This window comes from Pongo pygmaeus, chromosome 13 (genome assembly GCF_028885625.2).
Source record: "Pongo pygmaeus isolate AG05252 chromosome 13, NHGRI_mPonPyg2-v2.0_pri, whole genome shotgun sequence".
Lineage (NCBI taxonomy): Eukaryota > Metazoa > Chordata > Mammalia > Primates > Hominidae > Pongo > Pongo pygmaeus.
The window spans coordinates 18014626-18036361 of record NC_072386.2 but is presented as its reverse complement, the minus strand read 5'-3'; the positions used below and the strand labels follow the sequence as shown (position 1 = coordinate 18036361).

The 21736-nt window shown below is 40.2% G+C and overlaps 1 protein-coding gene and 1 pseudogene across 1 annotated transcript in view; one reads left to right on the top strand and one right to left on the bottom strand.

Moving 5' to 3' along the window:
- LOC129044594 (contactin-associated protein-like 3) overlaps positions 1–21736 on the bottom strand; it is a 237117-nt gene that overhangs the window by 66131 nt on the left and 149250 nt on the right. The window contains 3 exon segments of the mRNA XM_054502601.2: positions 4289–4408; positions 8033–8139; positions 13589–13760. Of these exon segments, the coding sequence (XP_054358576.1) occupies positions 4289–4408; positions 8033–8139; positions 13589–13760 (399 nt within the window).
- Positions 17926–19332, top strand: LOC129044595 (splicing factor 45-like; annotated as a pseudogene).

The following is a 21736-nucleotide window of genomic DNA, read 5'->3' as shown; positions in this document are numbered from 1 at the left end:
GGGATGCATATGGTTTCACATAGTGAAATCGCAATATTGTAAGTAGAACCATTGTAAACGGGGATTGTCTGCACTTAAAATTTACTCAATATAGCATATGAAATCCCCAGCATCTGGTGTACCCATTCCTATATGTCCCAGAAGAAAAAAGAAAATAAGATCCACTGTGTTCTGTTGTCAGGAGCATACGTATTAAGGTTATCTCTTTTAGAGAACTGACCCTTTCGTTTGTCTGAGAAAATCTTTATTTCTTCACTTCTCAAGAAGAAGGTTTTGTTTTGTTTTGTTTCTCTCTTTCACACTTTAAATATCTCACTCCATTCTTGCTGGCATGATTTCTGAAGAGAAGTCACTATAATACTTATCTCCTATGTAGGTAAGGTGCTTTCTTCCTCTGACTATTTTTAAGAATTTACTTTTACCTGGCCCGGGCACGCTGGCTCATGCCTGTAATCCCAGCACTTTGGGAGGCTGAGGTGGGTGGATCACCTGAGTTCGGGAGTTCAAGACCAGCTTGACCAACATGGAGAAACCCTGTCTCTACTAAAAATACAAAAATTAGCCAGGCATGGTGTCACATGCCCATAATCCCAGCTACTCAGGAGGCTGAGGCAGGAGAATCACCTCAACCCAGTAGGCGCAGTTGTGGTGAGCTAAGATTGTACCACTGCACTCCAGCCTGGGCAACGAGAGTAAAACTCCATCTCAAAAAAAAGAGTTTACTTTTATCTTTGAATTCTATAGTTTGAAAATATATGCCTGGTAGAGTTTTGGGGGCATTTCTCCTTCTTTAATGTTCTCTAAACTTCCTGGATTTGTGGTTTGGTGTCTGATACTAATTTGTGGGAGTTCTCAGTCATTATTTCTTCAAATATGCTTCTGTTCCTTTCTTTCTTTCTTCTCCTAGAATTCTCTTTACACGTATGTTACACCTTTTGTAGTTGTGCCACTGTACTCAGATATTATGTTCTGGGTTTTCTTTTTGCAGGGGGTGGGGTTCAGTCTTTTTTTCTCTTTGCTTTTCAGTTTTGGAAGTTTCTATTGAGGTATCTCTAAGCTTAGGGATTCTTTCCAAAGCTGTGCCTGGTCTACTAATAAGCCCATCAAAGGCATTCTTCATTTCTGTTACGCTGTTTTTGATCTCTAGCACTCCTTTTTGCTTCTTAGAATTTCCATCTTGCTGCTTACATTGTTCATCTGGTCTTGCATGCTATCTACTTTATCCATTACAGCTTTTTCCATCTTAATTATAGTTGTTTAAAGTCCTGGTCTAATAATTCCAATGTCCCTGCCATATCTGACTCTGGTTTTTGTTTGTTTTGTTTTTTGGGTTTTTTTGAGACAAAGTCTCACTCTGTCACCCAGGCTGGAGTTCATGGCGCGATCTCAGCTCACTGCAAGCTCCGCCTCCCGGATTCGTGCCATTCTTCTGCCTCAGCCTCCCAAGTAGCGGGGACTACAGGCACCCGCCACCACGTCTGGCTAATTTTTTTTGTATTTTTAGTACAGACAGAGTTTCACCGTGTTAGCCAGGATGGTCTCGATCTCCTGACCTCGTGATCTGCCTGACTCGGCCTCCCACAGTGCTGGGATTACAGGCGTGAGCCACCGTGCCCGGCCCTGAGTCTGTTTTTAATGCTTGCTCTGTCTCTTCAAAGTGTGTTTTTTGCCTTGAAATTTTTTCTTTTTCTTTTTTTGGAGACAAGGTCTTTCTCTGTTGCCCAGGCTAGAGTGCAGTGGTGTGACCATGGCTCACTGCAGTCTCCAAATCCCAGGCTCAAGCAATCCTCCCACCTCAGCCTCCCAAGTAGCTGGGACTACAGATACACACCACCATGCCTGTCTTTTTTTTTTTTTTTTTTTTTTTTTTTTTTTTTTTGGAGAGGTGGGGGTCTCACTGTGTTGCCCAGACTGGTCTCAAACTGGTCTCAGGCTATCTTCCCTCCTCAGCTTCTCAAAGTGATAGGATTATAGGTCCAGCTGAAATTTTTTCTTGATAACCAGATGTGATGTACCAGGTAAAAGTAACTGTAACTACTGTAAAGAAGCCTGCAGTACTATAAGTAACATGTGTGGGAAGGGGAAAGGTTCTGTAGTCCTGTGATTAGGTCTGAGTCCTTTAGGGAGCCTGTGCCTCTGGGCTGTGACTTTCACAAAAGCTTCTCAGCCCTCTCTCCCATCACCGCCCTTACATGGGACAGGATGGCCAGAGGTGGGTAACTTCCTTCCTCCAGGCAGGTTAGGCTCTGGAAACAAAACAAAACACCAGTAGCTTAGGTGAAATATTTGCTCTTGAGGAAAGACCTTGTTAAGAATAGAAAGCTCTGGTGTACTTCAAGACGGTTCCTTTTCACCTTCCCTTTCTGGAAGCATGAGGAGATTTTTCTCCAACATTCACTGTGAGAACCTGGTCAAGCTAGGTGTAAAACTCACAGAAGTGTGGGGACCCTTCTCTGTCTGGGTCTTCCTGGAGTTTTTAACTCTCAGATGTGTCCACATCGAACATCCAACAATTCGTCAATTAAGTTTAGGTTTTCCGACCTTGACAACGGTTTCCTCAAAGGTTAGTGCTTGTGGAAGAAAACTGTCATTCTATATATAAGCCTGCCTGTCTCTCCAATTTTGGGGGGCAGTGGTTTGTTCTGTGACCTCACTTCTCTGCTGGATCTAAAAAAATTGGTTGATTTTTCAGTTTGCCTGGCTTTTTACTTGTTCTTAAGACAGAGTGCCGACTTCCAATCTCTGAAGCAACTGCTTTTTCAAGGTTATTACCATATATACATTTCAAGCTATTACACTAGTTTGAAATTGCACATTTTATAATCATTATTGCTTGATTTGTACAACTAGAGAATTTATTACTGGCTATAGAGCAATGCGGCATCTAAAGAGAAGGTGACCTTTTCTAGGGGAGAAAAGAGACCAGAGTTTAGTGATTCCCCTATCATTAGCTAGATTTTGTCAGTAGATACTTCCCTAACCAACTTTTCTGAGCCTTGGTTTCCTCATCTTAAAATGATGACAACCAAGGTCCTTCCTGGTTGTGACTTTGCTTGAGTCTTTTGATATCCACCAAGACCATTTTTACGGGATTTCTCACTTTGCTTTGATTGTTTGCGTCAGGGGATTTTGGAGGTAATTGGTATCTTATGGCAGAATGCCTGTGTTTCTTTATCTTCAGCACATTGCTGAGCAGGTGGCTCTGAATCTTCTGAACGTCCCCTGTAAAGTTTTACTATTTTTTGGCAATCTTTGCTAAGGCACTTTAAATGCCCATGTGATTTCAGTTATTTGTTTCTTTTTCCTTGATGCTTGCTGACCCATTTGGTTATTGTCCAAATTTATGAAACTTTTGACCTTTTGTCAGCACAAAAAATGAGAACAGTTTATTCCAGATTTCCACTTTCCGGAGAGTTGGAAGAGCTAGGTGACAACAAGTTTCTATAAAAATGTAACTATTTAAAGGGCATTCTAGTGCAATCTTCTATACTCAATCTGTTCATTTCTTTTTTCCTTTTTTTTTTTTTTTTTTTGAGATGCAGTCTTGCTCTGTCGCCAGGCTGGAGTGCAATGGCGCAATCTTGGTTCATTGCAACCTCCGCCTCCCTGGTTCAAGGGATTCTCCTGCCTCAGCCTCCCAAGTAGCTGGGACTACAGGCGCGGGCGCCACCACGCCCAGCTAATTTTTGTATTTTTAGTAGAGATGGGGTTTCACCATGTTGGCCAGGATGGTCTCGATTTCTCGATCTCGTGATCTGCCCGCCTTGGCCTCCCAAAGTGCTGAGATTACAGGCGTGAGCCACCATGCCCAGCCCAAGCTGTGTTCATTTCTAGTATCTAAAGCACGAGAAATAATCAAGTTTCTTTGGTTATGAAAAAATTATATGCCATAAAAATCACTAAATTATTTAAAATGCACATAGAACATTATCTATATATGTTATTTCTTAGCACTTTTAAAGACCTCTTTTTTTTCTAAATATAGAAAGCATGTAAATCACCGAATCAGAGGTTTGTATTTTATCATGATGCACATGAACAGATGTATTATGAGGAGTGTAGGAGCTAGAGAGATGCCTTGGCAGAGCATTAAATCTTGCCTATAATCCAACCCAGGCAAACAAGAAATACAAGAAAATTTTGTTGACAACAAAATTAATAAATACACATTTAATGCTTCTACTTAGCAAGTACACACTATCAAACTGCATGTTTTAATAATGCTGCCAACTAGGTAAATTTCTCCTTGGTCTATTCTGATAGATGCATCTAACGATTATCAACATACCTGTCATATTGCAGTACACAAGAAATGGTCCCAGGGGGCCACTTCCATCTGCATCAATATAGTAAAGCCCGGACGGGTTCCCTCGGTGCTTGTGGGCTTCACAAGACTGCTCGTAGAGAGCTGTAGGAGAACACCAGCCATAAGAACCAGAAAAAATATCTCCAGATGTTGAGTCAGTGTCCAAAGGTTTGCATTTCTGAATTACAGACATGTGATACATATGACCCAACATCATTTTTATAGTGTATGACAGTATATTTGATGAGATGCAAGAAAAATGACATTTAAAAAATTAAATCTATTTTTATTAACAAAGGAGAAAAAAATTACCTAGTCAAAATACATTCAAATGTTGGATGTTGTTAGATGCTGAATAAATATTCGGTCACAGTGTATTTCTATTTTGAGGAAGAAGGAAAGATTGTGTTGGTGTTCAAACATGAAGATGTGCTTACAGTGGGAATGCGATACTATCTTCAATAGACAATCTTTTGGCAATGTCTAGAGACTGTACTTTCTCTACATAAATGTTTTCTTTTGCTTTTAGGCAAGAAAGCATGCAAACTCTGAAGCACAGTGTAAAAGACTTGAAGAGATATGAGAGGAAAACTTTGTGAATCTGAATTCTGCGTGCTATTGAAGCATGGTTCTTTTCAAACTCATGGCAACTATACCTCAGAATTAAACCCTATAATTAAGGAAGAAACCCTCATTCTCCCTGTAATAACTGAATACCTGAGCACATTAAACTGCCTAAATAATCTGGTATTTTCCAATAAGCATTCTGTAAAGTTTTTCTTAAGCTATGCAGCAGTTATACCCTTTGCTTCCTTTAAAACAATATGAATGAGCATTTTAAAGAGATAAATAGAATTTATAAGCTATCAACTTCTCTTCATTAAAAAATAATTAAAGCTGATTTAAAAAAGAAACTTCCCTAAGTATTTTGCAAGTGACAATTCAAGACAGCTGAAATTCAAAACAGGAGAGAAACTTTCTTGAAAGATATCCCTATATAATGTAAATTTACTCTAGCGTAATTGAGTATTTTCATTTGTGCAAGTAAATGTTTTACCAAGTACAAGGTATGGAATTAATATCTGCAGGAGATGGACATTGCTAATCTTTATTTTTTTGCCACTTATGGCATATTGATTTAAATAGATACATATATTTATATATGTCTGGTAGGATTCACTCAAATTAATAACAATAAAATATAGGGCACAGACTAGGTTTGGAATGGAGACAAATATTGAGGAGAGTGACTAGAACTTGTGCTTTATGTGAATTGTTTGGCTTTTTAAATGATAATGTATACATGTATTAATGTATAGTATATATTAATTGAATACAATTGATTTTAATTGTATAATTATAAACAATGAGTTATATACAATGAATAATTATATACAATTAATTAGTTGCACGTAATTGATATATGTTATACAATTAGAAATACAAGATAACCTATTCAACTAGGTGTGGCAGTCTAGTCTCACAGTCAATGACTGTGGGCTTGGCAAATTTCTACCTATGGCCGTCAATTATTAGATGAGACTGACACTTGAAATACTTTTTCAATCTCCTGATATTTTCCCTCAGAAGTTTTGGAGTTATATTTTGATTGCAGTGAATAACCATGGTCTAATATAACTCACAGATTAATTGCAACATTAAATGCAATCAGATGATGCTGAGTGTGGTGGTGGATACAAATTTGTCAGGTAACACACAAGATTAGGCTTCTGCTTTTAGGTAAGATACTACGCCTGGAGGATGAAAGATACACAGAAGTAAAAGATGTGGACCCTGCACCAACTCTATGACCTTATCAAGACATTCAGCCTCTGGTGTGAGAGGCCACTCAAATCCTAGAAAATGTGTCACGGCGGCCAGGCGCAGTGGCTCATGCCTGTAATCCCAGCACTTTGGGAGTCCAAGGCGGGTGGATCACAAGGTGAGGAGATCGAGACCATCCCGGCTAACAAAGCAAAACCCCGTCCCTACTAAAAATACAAAAAATTAGCCAGGCGTGGTGGCGGGCTCCTGTAGTCCCAGCTACTCAGGAGGCTGAGTCAGGAGAATGGCGTGAACCCGGGAGGCGGAACTTGCAGTGAGCCGAGATCATGCCACTGGGGTCTAGCCTGGGCAACAGAGCAAGACTCCGTCTCAAAAAAAACAACAAAAAAGAAAATGTGTCACGGCTTTATAAACAGGGACCCTTCTAGTACAAATATCGTACTTCATGCTTCAATCTGTGAGAGTCAGTCCTGGACTGTCTCCTCTTTTGCCCAGATCCTTTACAGAACCTCAGGGCTGGGAGCGCAGAATTCTCATTGCATGTATGAAGTGTGGTTTTAACCCTCCATGCCCTGCCTTTCTCCTATGGTTTTTGTGAAAATCTAATATCTCACAGAAGAGTTCTTAAAAGTTTCAAGTGGGACCTCAGGATGAGCAAGTGGAACTGAGGACTTTGCATCTGGCTCTGTTTCCTTGAAGACCCAGGGATGGGCCAAATATTCCTGAGGAGAAGTTGCTCAGAAACCTCAGTAGAGATATACAGATAAAAAACTTTAAAAGTTAAAAACAAATAGAAAAAAAAGGCTTTTCAGATTCTGTGATGTTCTAATTATAACAAGTTAGAGGTCAATAAAATGGCATGGCCTTTGAAATTCACAGAGGGTGATTCTTCAGTAAAGACAGATGATTTTTAATATGGCAGAGGCAGTTGAGAAGTGTTAGAATATGCCATCCCTTAGACACTGTTCTTACACTGAAATGTCTACCAGAAGCATGAGGAAGGTTGGTTACAAGAGACTCGGGGCCCCATCTCCAGCTATTCTGATTTAGTAGGTTTGGGTAAGGCCTGAGAGTCTTTACTTGCAACAGGTTCCCAGGGGCTGTGGGTGCTGCTGGTGCATGGACCACCAATCAGGCATCCTGGAGCTAAGGCTGTGGAGCCAACCTCCTTAGCTCAAGCTCCTCATCTGCCCACAAACTAGCTGGGGGCCAAGTTACTTAACCTCTTTCTGTCCTCAACTCTGCAATGAAGACAATAAGAGTACTTTCTTCCTGGAGCTGCTTTAGCGTTAAATGAGTTAATATATGCAAAGCAATAGCAGAGGGCTGGCATAAGTACTCAATACATGAATACTTTTACAATTATTCACTTTACAATCATCATCACCACCACCAAAGAAAATCACAGTCATTGTAAGAGACCTTAAAGGTCCTCTAGTTTCTAGCTGATATCCCATTACCTCTTCAAAAATTTTACCATGTACAATCCCATGATTGCATCTTCCCAGTGATTGTTAAAAAATCTTTAAATACCTTAAATGTAACATTGACAGCCTGGCAAGGGGTTGTTTTTCCACCTTTCTTTGAGAAGATTCTCAGAATTAAAAGTATGGTCCAACTCAAGTAATGGAACAAGCTGTTACATCATGCATTTTTAATTTAATTTAGTTTCTACCTTTTACTATATCTGATTCTCCTAGACTTATTTCCCCATTGCTTGCCAGCTTTTTTTCAATCCTATGCGTACCACGTATTTCTGTGCACTGTCTCAACACCCTTGTATTAAATAAGGTGGATTAAAAGTAAACTAGAAATTGAGTGCTGAAACATCTCTTCTGATGTGTTTGCATGATTGCAAATATGCAGATACATATAAACAACTAATCAAAATGAAATGACAAAGAGATGCTGACACAAATGAGAGGGAGGCGTGAGGCTTACAGGAATGGCAGGTCTCGCCCGTATAGCCTGTGCCCAGACAGTCACAGGAGAAGGTGTCCCACGACTGGGAACACTCGCCCCCATGCTCACAGTAGCTGGGCAAGCACCTAAAAGAAAACAGATACAACTGCTGTTTCCCTTTTTCAATCATCAAAAAATAAGTGTCTTACCAAAAACAGGTTAACCAAAAACAGGTTAATGTGAAAGAGCAGCATACGCAAGATAACCCCACATGACGTGATTTACTGGGTCTGCCATCCAGGTTCTCTAATTATATTGACAAACTTTAGATAAATATATCCATTAGCATGCAGCTGATTATTAGGTTTCTGTGACAGCTGAATTTTCAACACATTTCTTTTTTTCTTTGTCCCAAGTGATACAATAACTTGACATGTGGCTAGCAAAACCAATTACATACATAAAACTATGAAATATGGCATGCTCTATTACTATATTGTGGTCATTTTTAAAAGAAAGAAGGGGAAACAGGGAGGAAGATACAGAGGGGAGGAGAAAGAAACAGGAACAGCTTCAGTCACATAGTGACAGAGGTTCAGAAATTTTGAAGAACATTTAATTTAGGTCATCTTGTCGCCTTTTAGATTTGCAATAAGCAGTTTTAAGCAATCTTAACACTGGTAATATGTAAATCTGACCCAAAGCAATCCACAAATTCAATACAATTCTTATTAAAATCCCAATGCCTTTTTTTGCAGAAAACAAAAATCCATCCTAAAATTCATAGGGAACCTCAAGGGACCCTGAATTAGCCGAAACAATCTTGAAAAAGAACAGTTGGAGGTCTCACACTTTCAGAATTCTTTGGAATCTGCTGCCACCCACTATAATATTGGGGGCCTAGCATGCCTGCCTCTCAGGATTGTTAGGGGAACAGGGAGCAGGGTACACTATGGAAACTGACCAGCACCTGACACAGAGTGTCACCAAGAGGTAGCGTGACCTTCTGGAGGCCTGGCCTGAATGCCATGACCCACCTCTGCCTCGAGCAGGGTTGGATCTCAGCTTCTGCCCACTGTCGCCCACTGCTGAGCACACAGCTAAGGACCTGGTAAAGAGTGAAGATTCTAAAGGACACTGACCTTCCAGGCCGTGAGGGACACCACAGTCCATGCTGGAGCGACAGAGGCGGGGAGCGCCCAAGTGCCCCTCCCCTGGGACCCAGAGAAGTAGCAGAAGAGGGGCTGGGAGGTTGTGACAGGCCTCCTGGCTGTGGTGGGAAGACGACCAGCAGAGAACTGGGGTATGAAGTTGACAGAAAGCCCCAGGGGCCTGTATTTGGCCTCTGGAGAGATCCTCTGAGGGGAACCTGAGGGGCTGGGAAGAATCTGCAGCATTCCCCCCCCTCCCCATGCCCCCAGCCCCCTATCCTGGCTCTCCAGCACTGCACCAGCAGCTCAGGGCCAAGACTTCCATAATTACATGGTGTTCATGAGCATCTAGTCTGCATTCAGAGAAGAGTTAGGGGCCATGAGAATCACAACTTTTCAAGTATTTCAAAGGCCAAGGCATGGAAAAGCCTGTGTGAACTGATCAGAAGAGGGGTAGTTGGAGTGACAGGCAAGGTTGGCTGGGGTGGGGGCCCACGCCCATACTATTTTTAAAAGAGCAGCTGTTCCTCTTCCCCCACATCCTTCTCCCCCTCCTCCCCTTCCTTCTTAATATAACGGAGCATCTTAAGATCATACCTGACTTGAAGATTCCACAAATTTTAAAAAACATTAAAAACCACTGCTGTTTGATATCAACAGGGAGAGAATAATTTTAGTTCAAAATATTTGAAAATAAGAACTATTTAAGTGATCTAGAGACTATCAACAAGTATACACTATTTTTCTTCAACTAAACACAACATCGATTGTGAAAAATTTACTTGTAGTACAAATAATAGAGGAAGTAGCTAGCATGCAGAAGACCAACAGAGGGGAAGATGGCAGAGGTAGGGCAGGAGTGGGGTCAGCAGCCTGGTCAGCACAGCCAGGTGAGGAGGTGACGGAGGCCTCCCTGCTCAGGGAGCCCCAGTTGGAACGCAGAACAGGACCCCATTGGAAGCTCTGCCATGTGGTATACAGGGCAAACCTTAAGAGTATAGGAGTCTGATGTAAGAGGTGATTAAGAAGTTAAAACCTATCCTGGCTAGGTGCGGTGGCTCACGCCTGTAATCCCAGCACTTTGGGAGGCTGACGCGGGCGGATCACGAGGTCAGGAGATCGAGACCATCCTGGCTAACATGGTAAAACCCCGTCTTTACTAAAAATACAAAAAATTAGCCAGGTGTGGTGGCGGGCACCTGTAGTCCCAGCTACTTGGGAGGCCGAGGCACGAGAATGGCGTGAACCCGGCAGGCGGAGCTTGCAGTGAGCCGAGATCGTGCCACTGCACTCCAGCCTGGGCAACAGAGTGAGACTCTGTCTCAAAAAAACAAACAAGCAAACAAACAAACACCTATCCAAACATAAACATCCATTATTTGTGACTCTGTCATCCAAAGTGCCCACTGCTATTTTTTGCATAGCTTAAAATTTTGACTAAAAAAGATAACTTCATACCCCATATCTGTCCCTAAGTAGGATTTTTAGGTCTGGTATTTGAGTAACATATGTTTCTACTTTGTGAATTAGTGATACGGTTTGGCTGTGTCCCCACCCAAATCTCATCTTGAATTGTAGTTCTCATAATTCCCACCGTGTCATGGGAGGGAACCTGTGGGAGGTAATTGAATCATGCAGGCAGATCTTTCTCATGCTGTTCTCGTGATAGTGAATAAGTCTCACGAGATCTGATGGTTTTATAAAGGGGAGTTTCCCTGCACAGGTTCTCTTGCGTGCTGCCATGTTAAGACGTGTCTTGTTTCTCCTTCACCTTCTGCTATCATTGTGAGGCCTCCCCAGCCATGTGGAACTGTGAATCCATTAAGCCTTTTTTCTTTATAAATTACCCAGTCTTGGGTGTATCTTTATTAGCAGCATGAGAACAGACTAATACAATTCGATTTTTGTTTGTTTGTTTGTTAACAACAACAAAGAAAGGCTGATAGATGCTTACAGGTCTGTTTTCAGGATACTTAAAAGTGAATTTTCAGTATTTTCAGGTTTTCAAAACTTAATGTAAAGGGAACAGCAAAGGTCTTTAATTTTAACTCTGTAGAATGTCATTTTGTGTCTCCAAAGTTTTCTAATTTTATTGCTTTATAAAATTCAGGTTTTCAAAATAATCTCAGAGGAGCTAGTCTTCTAAGTTACTGACTTTGGGAATGAAATAGTAAATAGCCTTTATTTGTAGCCCTATTTGAAAATAATTTAAAAGTGCTTTCTTAAAACCCTTATCTGCAATGATTATTGTACACATCATGGCTGAAGTTTAAGTGTGGCTCACACATACATGCTTAGTTGAGCATGTTTACAAGTAACTTTGGGGTACAATTTGGAGGTCTTTTTAAAAATGTGGGATCTTAGAGACCAAGTTAGGCACCAATGTAACTCTTGGGACTTTAAGGTTAAAACAAAACAGCCTATAACAGTAAAAACAATAGTTTTGTACTCTGGGAGCTACATGCACAAAGCAGGCAACATGGATCATCTCTGAAAAGAGGCAGCCTTACGATATATACCTCAGAACAGAAACACTGCAAATGGATCATATTTTGTGAGTAATTAACAAGATATCAAAATAATGTCATACAAGTGAAGAAAATCACACTTGCATCACAGCTGAGCTGACAGCTCTTGTCACTCACAGTGTGGGCCCATGGGACATTTCCCCTTAACCCAGAGAGAGCTGAGCTCCCTGGCTAGTTAGCTGAGCAACTTGGGATTATATTAAGTGAGCAAATGGCCAGAAACCTTCCCAACTACCCTCCCCACGACTACAGAGTGGGGTTCTGGGGCTGGTGTTGAGATGTAAATGCAGTCCCAGCTGTGTGCCAAGAATTCGAATCTCAAGGTCAAGAGTGAGAGGTACTTGACAAATTCTTACACTTCATATACACCTCATCTTTGAATTAATTCATTTTTCCTACAAATCAACAGAATGTTCACAGGGGGAAATTATTCCGTGCTGAATAAATAAAGTCCATATGAATGAACTTTTCATTTAGTAGTAATTACGTTTTTTTAGTACGTCACTATGAGTTATAAATTAAAACCTGTTTAGCCAGAGAGGATAATTTTACAGTTAATGTTTAAAACAGAATTGACTAACTGAATTTACTCCATGAAGAAGGCAGGTTTTGAAAGTTCTACCAGATGTAGATATAACTTTGTTTTTTTTTTTGAGAAGAGTCTGGCTCTGCTGCCCAGGCTGGAGTGCAGTGGCACGATCTCGGTTCACTGCAAGCTCCGCCTCCCAGGTTCACGCCATTCTCCTGCCTCAGCCTCCTGAGCAGCTGGAACTACAGGCTCCCACCACCACGCCTGGCTAATTTTTTGCATTTTTAGTAGAGACGGGGTTTCACCGTGTTAGCCAGGATGGTCTCGATCTCCTGACCTCGTGATCCGCCCGCCTCGGCCTCCCAAAGTGCTGGGATTACGGGCGTGAGCCACTGTGCCGGGCCAGATTACCACTTTTTAATTTTTAAATCTGTAGCATTTATTTATTCACTGAAAGTAAATACCAAATGTACTAGGGCAAATTGTATGTAGAAATATTATTTTTCCAGGTGTGACCCTATGATTCTTCTCAGCCAAAATCTTTGTAAAATTATGGCACAACTAGCATAACTGTGGTTGTAATACTTATTTGAATTAAATGTTTTTCTTGTCTAACCTCCATATTTCATTGAGTATGTCCTTCTGCACACATCTTCATCCATCTTTATGATTCAAACTTTTCTAGAAGAAATTACTTTTTATTTTCTCTGCAGAACATGTGGGGTTAGGTGGCTGATGAATAGTAACCTATTAAATTCCTCTGCCTGGAAAAATATCATCCAACTGATGGGTGTGTGGTTGCAAAAGCGAGCTTGATAACTATTAGCTGAGCAACTTGGGATCATATTAAGGTAAAATTCATAAGGTGTATGTCTTCTAATAAAATACTATCATTTAAAAAATGCTATTTATTCCATTAGAGATGCAGTTTTGTTTTTTTTTTTTTGAGACGGAGTCTCGCTCTGTCGCCCAGGCTGGAGTGCAGTGGCGCGATCTCTGCTCACTGCAAGCTCCACCTCCCGGGTTCACGCCATTCTCCTGCCTCAGCCTCCCCAGTAGCTGGGACTACAGGTGCCCGCCACCACGCCTGGCTAATTTTTTTTTTTTTTTGTATTTTTAGTAGAGACAGGGTTTCACCATGTTAGCCAGGATGAAGTCGATCTCCTGATCTCATCATCCGCCCGCCTCGGCCCCATTACAGGCGTGAGCCACGGCGCCCGCCCAAGATGAAGTTTTCTAATCCTCATAGTAATTACGACTATTTCATTCCCTCTCGAAAGATAACAACAACAACAAAACAGAAGGGAATGCTTTTTTCCAGCCGTCTACATTTGCCTTCTTCAACTTTGAAAACAGGCAAGCTAAAGTGACCTAGGATGGCCCTTACCTGTCTGTGATGCCGCAGGAGTCTATCTGGAGGTCCCTGAAACTCCCCAGCGCCCCCTGCTGTACTGAGATGGGATCCACCGCTTTGTCACCAACGGTGATGAGCCTCAGGCAGCCCTGAAACCCTCCCAGGGGGCTTTTACATCCAGAGCCAGAGCTGTTGTCCAGGCAGCCTGAATATGAAGACAAAAATAGGACAAAAGCAATAACTATGACAAAACTATTCCACAGTATTTACTATATGAAGACTGCTGCTCCCGCTTGTTTATGGACATCGGTATGATGCGATGAGCTTCACCATTCATTAGAGAGGTGAGAAGGGGCAAGGTTAGAACTGATCAAATTTAAGATAATACCTGGAATTCAGAATAAGAAATTATGGGGGAAAATTCAGATCTGAAATTCCTATAACAGGAATTATTTCCCAACCAAGTGAAAAGAGGTTTGGCTTCTTTTGTGAAATCTCATCTAAGAAATAATCATGCATTTTAGCATCATGTATTATTAAGTGAAAAAAATTAAAGTGGAGGTTAAATTAAAATAAATGAAGTCATAGCCCAAATTTTATTTAGGATATGCTGTGAAGTGTGAAAAATGCTACCTGAAAATATAATTGTGTACGACCATTTACCTAAAATATGTTAAATATCTACCCTATAGGTGTTTTTGTGTGTTGCGATGTATGTGCATTTGGGAGTATTTAAAAACGTATTTTTTTATACTGACTGGGTGGAAATACCTAGATTTGCTTTTCTAGTAATACTTTCTTTGGTATTAGGTGCTTTAGTCAAATATATAACTAAAGATTAAATTCTAATGTTAACAACAACACAAAAAGTAACAGGACCTAACACACTGTTAGGGTACATAAGGATAAAAATTTGCAGTCCAGAATGTTCTATGAACAGAAAGAGATAAAACAGACATTTGATTACTTCCAATATTAGAAGTTAAATATTAAAAGTTTCACCACAACCGTCAGCTAATTTCACCTAAATTATAAATGGCAATGCTTACGACATCATTTCCCTTTACTATGTGGGCTTGTTTTGTGAAACAAGAACAGTACTTATAAGAAGTAGTGGTGAGTGCCTGACTTTGACATAAGCAGTATTACTCCACACCAGTCCAAGCATATAGGAAAGTAGTGTCTTGAACTTACTCCCACCCTCTGAGTTACAATATATAACCTAATAATGGAACTCTAATTCAAAGTTTGAAAAGTAAGGAAAAGGATGAAAGTACATACTCTAGTTAAAGAAAACACAATAATTGTAAAATCTTTTTATTTAAAGACAACTGTTTGTAGAAAGAGTCATATTAATTCAGAATAAAATTATAAGGCATTTGTCTAAGTCAGGAGTCTGCAAAGGTTTTCTGTAAAACGCAGATAGTAAACACTTTTGGTTTTGTGGGTCACACCTGGTCTCTGTTGCACGTCTTTCTTGTTATAACCCTTTAAAAATACAAAGCAGGGCTGGGCGCGGTGGCTCATGCCTGTAAACCCAGCACTTTGGGAGGCCAAGGCGGGCGGACCAGGCGGGCGGATCATGAGGTCAGGAAATCAAGACCATCCTGGCTAATATGGTAAAACCCCGTCTCTACTAAAAATACAAAAAAAAATTAGCTGGGCGTGGTGGCGGGTGCCTGTAGTCCCAGCTACTCGGGAAGCTGAGGCAGGAGAATGGCGTGAACCCAGCAGGCGGAGCTTGCAGTGAGTTGAGATGGCGCCACTGCACTCCAGCCTGGCCAACAGAGCGAGACTTCATCTCAAATAAAAAAAAATAAAAATAAAAATACAAAGCAATTATTCATTTGGGCTTATATAATATGCCATGGACCGTGATTTGTCTACCTCTGATCTAAATGAATACTTAATTTTAACATACAAATATGAAAGAAGCACCTCATTTCATAATGGTGTAATGCCAGTGACAAGAGAAATTGAATTAATAATTAATTTAATTGTATATTATGGAATTACATAGCTTTTGAAAAATTTTACCCTTTGCCTTATTTTAAAAAAGAAGCCTGCTTATATTGATTCTGTATTGTTTCTTTCAAACTTGTGAGATATAATTTCTTATTTTCTTTTCCCAATCATTCAAATATTAGGTATTAAACCTAATATTAGGTATTAAACCTAATATTAGGTATTAAATCTAATATTTGGCATGACACTTTGAGTTCATGCAAATACCCTTTTCTCCAAAGATTATAGTAAATATACATCAATATTTATCACTAGAGGATTGAGTTTACTTTACAGTGTTCATTAAAATGAAAAAAATGAAGTATAGAATTTGTACTTATGTGTTTTTCATTGATCTCTCTTTGACCTTGTATTGTTAATCACTAGCCCAATTTCAAAAAACAGTCAATGAAGATTCCTTACTGGAATCAATGAAGCACCTCTCAATGCCTGTCCTCTTATTTCCTCCCTAAAAGTTCCATAAAAATTAAATGTTGTGTTTAGATTTCTGTTTTAATAACTGAAGCTTTATCTCTTTAACTTTAATATTTTCTGCTTTAGATTCCTAAAGTAAAAGCCTCCCTCATATTTAAGGCTTCTTTTTAGCTTATCAAAACTTTATACATAATCTCACAGACACTTGGAAGTTTAACATTTAACACCATATTTGTTTAAAAGTTTGAAGACTAAAATCTTTTATATTTTTTATTTATAAAAGAAATATACGTTTAAATGGTACAGCAGAACCTTCTGAAGAATGGAATAGAGAGTGAACTTTGTATAATTCTACTGCATCTCACTAATCATTAAGAAATAAACACCTTAAGTTAAGAATTAGGATTATTAATTCAATAAATATTTTCCAGTAATGAATTATAGGAATACCAACAGTTCTGCTAATCTTTCTTTCACCATGTGGTGTTTCCTGACACATAACTTAGGTTATCTTTTTTTTTTGAGACCTGAGTCTCGCGCTGTCACCCAGGCTGCAGTGCAGTGGTGTGATCTCTGCTCACTGCAAGCTCCACCACCCAGGTTCACAGCATTCTCCTGCCTCAGCCTCCCGAGTGGCTGGGACTACAGGCACGCACCACCACGCCCAGCTAATTTTTTTTTTTTTTGTATTTTTTTTCAGTAGAGACGGGGTTTCACCATGTTAGCCAGGATGATCTTGATCTCCTGACCTCGTGATCCACCTGCCTCGGCCTCCCAAAGTGCTGGGATTACAGGCGTAAGCCACAGCACCCAGCCAGGTTATTCTTAAAAGAAAATGAATTCAATAACTCTGTTAGAAAAAAAACTAAAATAAATCCAGGTGTCCCCCAAAAAGTTATGAAACTTTCAGGACAAATTCTAATCATAAAGTACTGCATGGATATGAAATCGAACAAATAAAGATATTAAGACCCATGAAAATTTTAGCCCGGTTATTTTCATTTGTGTAAGCATATGAGGTTGGCAAGAAAATTGTCACTGCGTGTTATTGCAGTGACAGGCTTCAATGCAGTGCTGCCACAAGTTCTCGGTCTAGCAACTTCCTATAAGAAGGATGTGAGGATTGGTGATACAACAGTCAATTTTGTATTCTCAGTATCATGGAAGGAGGCATGGCATTGAATAGCAGAAAGATTCCATAAAGGTAAGTTTAAAAGAATTTGACCTTCAGTCAATCTCTATTTCAGGCATGAATGAAAAAAAATGCAGGCTATATGCACAACCTGCAACCGTACAGAGTGCTGCTTGAAAAACACTTCAAAAAGATGAAATCACAGACCAGAAAAAAAAGAATGGACAAATGACAGTACAGAAGATAAGTCTGCATCTGCGAATTAGACTTTCTCTTTCTTTCTCTCTCTCTTTCTTTCTTGACAGAGTCTCACTCTGTTGCCAGGATGGAGTGCAGTGGCACGATCTCGGTTCACTGCAACCTTTGCCTCCCGGGTTCAAGCAATTCTCCTGCCTCAGCCTACCCAGTAGCTGGGACCACAGGCTGCCGCCACCATGCCCAGCTAATCTTTGTATTTTTAGTAGAGACAGGGTTGCACCTTGTTGGCCAGGCTGGTCTTGAACTACTAACCTCAGATGATACACCTGCCTCAGCCTCCCAAAGTGCTGGGATCACAGGCGAGAGCCACCGCGTCTGGCCTAAACTTTCTATTAAAATAAATCTAGTGAGATCCAGAAATCCAGATCCACCAGTGATTTGTTCCAAGTCTCTCAAAGTTTCTTTGGTGCAAATAACATTTTCCATTTATCTGGCATCAGGAAATTGGTGGGTTTTTCTTCTTCTTCTTCATTTTTTCATATTAACCTGGCTACCCATGGGTAGAGTCAGCAGGGCAACATTAAACTGAAAAAAAAAAAAGATGTCCCCATACGATGACCTGGGAGTGGAGACCAGTGACTCAAAAGCAGAAGGCAGGTTCCAAAACGTCAAACTTCTGCAGTCTCAGCTTCAGGTGAGGAAGGCAGCTCTCACTCAGGCAAAGAGCCAAAGTTAGAAACAGTGCAGCTCTTGCCCCAGTCATTGACCTAAAGCCAGGCGGCTCCTCAGATTACCTGCAAATTGGGGACACACCACGGCATGCAGCAGCTGGGCTGAAGGATCCTGCTCCCAGTGGGTTTTTGCAGGGGACGTTCTGATTCCTTTAGCTGACGAATATGATCCTATGTTTCTTTATGATTATGAGAAAGTAGTGAAGTGCCAAAGAGAGGAACGACAGACACAGCAGGAGCTAGAAATACGAAAGGAAATAGAAGAAAGGGAAAAGAGGCCTAAAGACAGGCAAGAAGTTAGGGGAGTTCTGATCAAGGCAACCAAATCCAGATTCTGATGAAGGGAAAGATTAGGAGCGAGAGAGGAGGAAAAGAAGTAGGGTGGAGCTGCCATTGCCCCCCCACTTCTCCGGTAGAGAAAGACAAAGAGTCACCCCGAGATTTTCCTTATGAAGAGGATTCAAGACCTCAGTCACGGTCTTCCAAAGCAGCCATTCCTCCCCCAGTGAAGGAAGAACAGGACAGACTGAGATCTCCAAACCGGCCTAGCAGCTCCTTCCTCGCTAACGTGGTGGGAACAGTGGCGCACAACATCATGCAGAAGCGCGGCTTCCGGGAAGGCCAGGGCCTCGGGGAGCACCAGCAGGGGCTGCGCGCCGCCTTTCCGGTGGGGAAGACCAGCAAACCAGGCGGCAAGATCATTGTGGGTGACGCCGCAGAGAAAGATGCATTGAAGAATCAGGTACAAATCCACTGACTGAAATACTTGAGTCCTACTAAGGTGGTCCTACTAAGGAACATGGCTGGTGAAGGGGAGGTGGAAGAAGACTTGGAAGCTGAAACCAGGGAAGAATGTGTGATGACGTATTTTTCAGTTGATATGGTTTCCTATGAGACATAGCATCATTAAGGATAAAATAAGTGAAACTGAAAAGAGTATAATCTAGTTTTCATAATGAGTTCATTTTGTTATGCTTCTTTTTCTTTTCCATTGTCAATTTATATTGGCTCAGAGAAAACAGGCTTGATGGATAAAGTCCACGGTATTTCCCAATTTTGCCATGAAAAATATGGCAAAGTTGGAAAATGTGTGACATGTGAAATTCCTAGTGCCCCTGATGATGAAGCAGTACAGACATTTTTAGAATTTGAGAGTTGAGTCAGCAATTAAAGCTGTTGTTCACTTGAATAGAAGATCTTTTGGTGGACTGGTGGCAAGAGGATGTTTTTACAGTTTGAACAAATTCAGGGTCTTGGATTTGGTGGAAGAAGTTTGATTTTAAGAACTAGAGAATGAGTCATCTCTGATGACCCTTAAATGACCAGCAGGCTGAGAAAAGAAGGAAAAAGGTCACAGCCTCCATGGCTGTTGGATACTGAGACTCTTGGAAAGACTTTCAAGGTATACGTTGATTGATCCCTTCTCATTTTGTGGTTTTTAAATATTGTATAAAAATCCAAATCCTTTTTAATAAATAAATAAAATGTGCAGCTGACTAGTTTCAATCACTGATAGATGTTATATTGTAGGAATGAAGTTACTGTCTGCAGCTGTACATATTCAGGCCATTCTAAATATATAATCTAGTTAGGAAGAAAATACTGTGCATTTTATCCATCAAGCCTGTTTTCTCCAGGCCAGTATAAAACAAATGGAGAGGAAAAAGAAACATAATGAAACGAACTCATTATTAAAACTGGATCACAGGATTAATTTTAATCTTTTCAGCTTCACTTATTTGACTCTTAGTGACGCTATGTGTCATAGGAAACCGTATGAACAGAAATATCCCAAGAAGTAAATTTGCTGAGAAAACAGAAAAGGGCTTCTTAGTCTCTTTCAGTACACTGCACAGCATTCAAGAAGAATTTGGGTCATGTGGTCTTTAAATTACTAAAATGAGTAATGAATACTAGCAGAACCAAAGGCTGTTTCTATGTGAAGAAATGATCTATTTGGGGTTTATATACATCAGTAAAATTTAACAACCAGCTTATGCTGTTAAACATGGTGGTTAGAGCTGGTGTTTCCCTAAGTTTACTATACAGATGGGTAAATAAAGTTACAAAAGCACACACAAGGAATGCAAAATTCACTGGAAAAACTAGGTATGTTAAGAATATTTTAAAAACTAAATTTTAGGCTGGGCATGGTGGCTCATGCCTATAATCCTGGCACTTTGGAAGGCTGAGGTGGGTGGATCACCTCAGACCAGCCTGAACAACATGGCAAAACTCTACAAAATACGAAGAAAAACAATAACAACAAAAATTAGCCAGGTGTGGTGGTGCAGGCCTGTAGTCCCAGCTACTCCAGAGGCTGAGGTGGAAGAAGTGCTTGAGCTTGGAGAGGCAGAGGCTGCAGTGAGCTGTGATTGCTCCATTGCACTCCAGCCTGGGCAACAGAGTGACTCCCTGTCTAAAAAAAAAGCAAAACAACAAAACAAACACCACTCCCCTAAATTTTATAAAGCAAATCTAAAAACGAAAATGAAAATTGCCTAACAATAGCAAGATGGGACAGTAGAACTGATAAACTGTGGTATATTCATATAACAATATATACATTCTTTTGAAAAATTAGCAATATTTTTTAACTGTACATATATGATCTATTTCACGGTAAAAATGAATAAAATTATGATACGCATAAAAATAACTCAAAAGCATTTCTAACATTATTAGCATGTATATATTTATGGAAATGGGCTCTTGAATAACGGAACGTTATAAAATCTCACCTGTAGAATTTAAACCCTAAAGGTGATACTATATTTATACTTTGACAAATCATTTTCTGTAATCAACTTTATTTAGTATCACTTAAAAAACTGAATAGTACTTTCATTCTTATCCCTTTTAGTGCTTCCTAAATATTTTACTTTTGAAATGATAGGTCTTGGATATATTGGCTTATTTGTTTTTTGTTATAAAATCTGTCATCTATAGCAAATGTTTTAATACAATTTGAGGCACATATGCACACCTCGGAATATGAGGAAAGAAAACAATCAAACTTTGCAGATTGACATTGTCTGTTTTCATAGTTGCTCTGTGGAAAGTTTGCTCTGAATGACTGTCAGAGTTTAGAAAATGAGTTTTATAATTTCCATGCTGACAGCCAATTTTAGGGATGAATTTTACTTTTTTTTTTTTTTTTTTTGAGACGGAGTCTCACTCTGTCACCCAGGCTGGAGTGCAGTGGCGCAGCCTCAGCTCACTGTACAAGCTCTGCCTCCCAGGTTCATGCCATTCTCCTGCCTCAGCCTCCTGAGAAGCTGGGACTACAGGCGCCCACCACCATGACCAGCTAATTTTTTTTTTTTTTTTTTTGTATTTTTAGTAGAGATGGGGTTTCACCATGTTAGCCAGGATGGTCTCGATCTCCTGACCTTGTGATCCACCCGCCTCAGCCTCCCAAAGTGCTGAGATTACAGGCGTGAGCCACTGCGCCCGGCCGAATTTTACTTTCATATTGTGCTGTCTCCAACATAATTTTAAAACGATTCTGGAAAAAAGATAGTAAAATGCAAAACTATACTAATACTCTCAGGAAGCACCTCAAGCATTGATTAGCAAATGTATCTTATTATTTACAGAGCTAAATGACATTTCTAATGACCAAGGATTTTCTGAGTAAACATCCCTGGGCAGAAGATTTATTGCACCCTTCTGTGACCT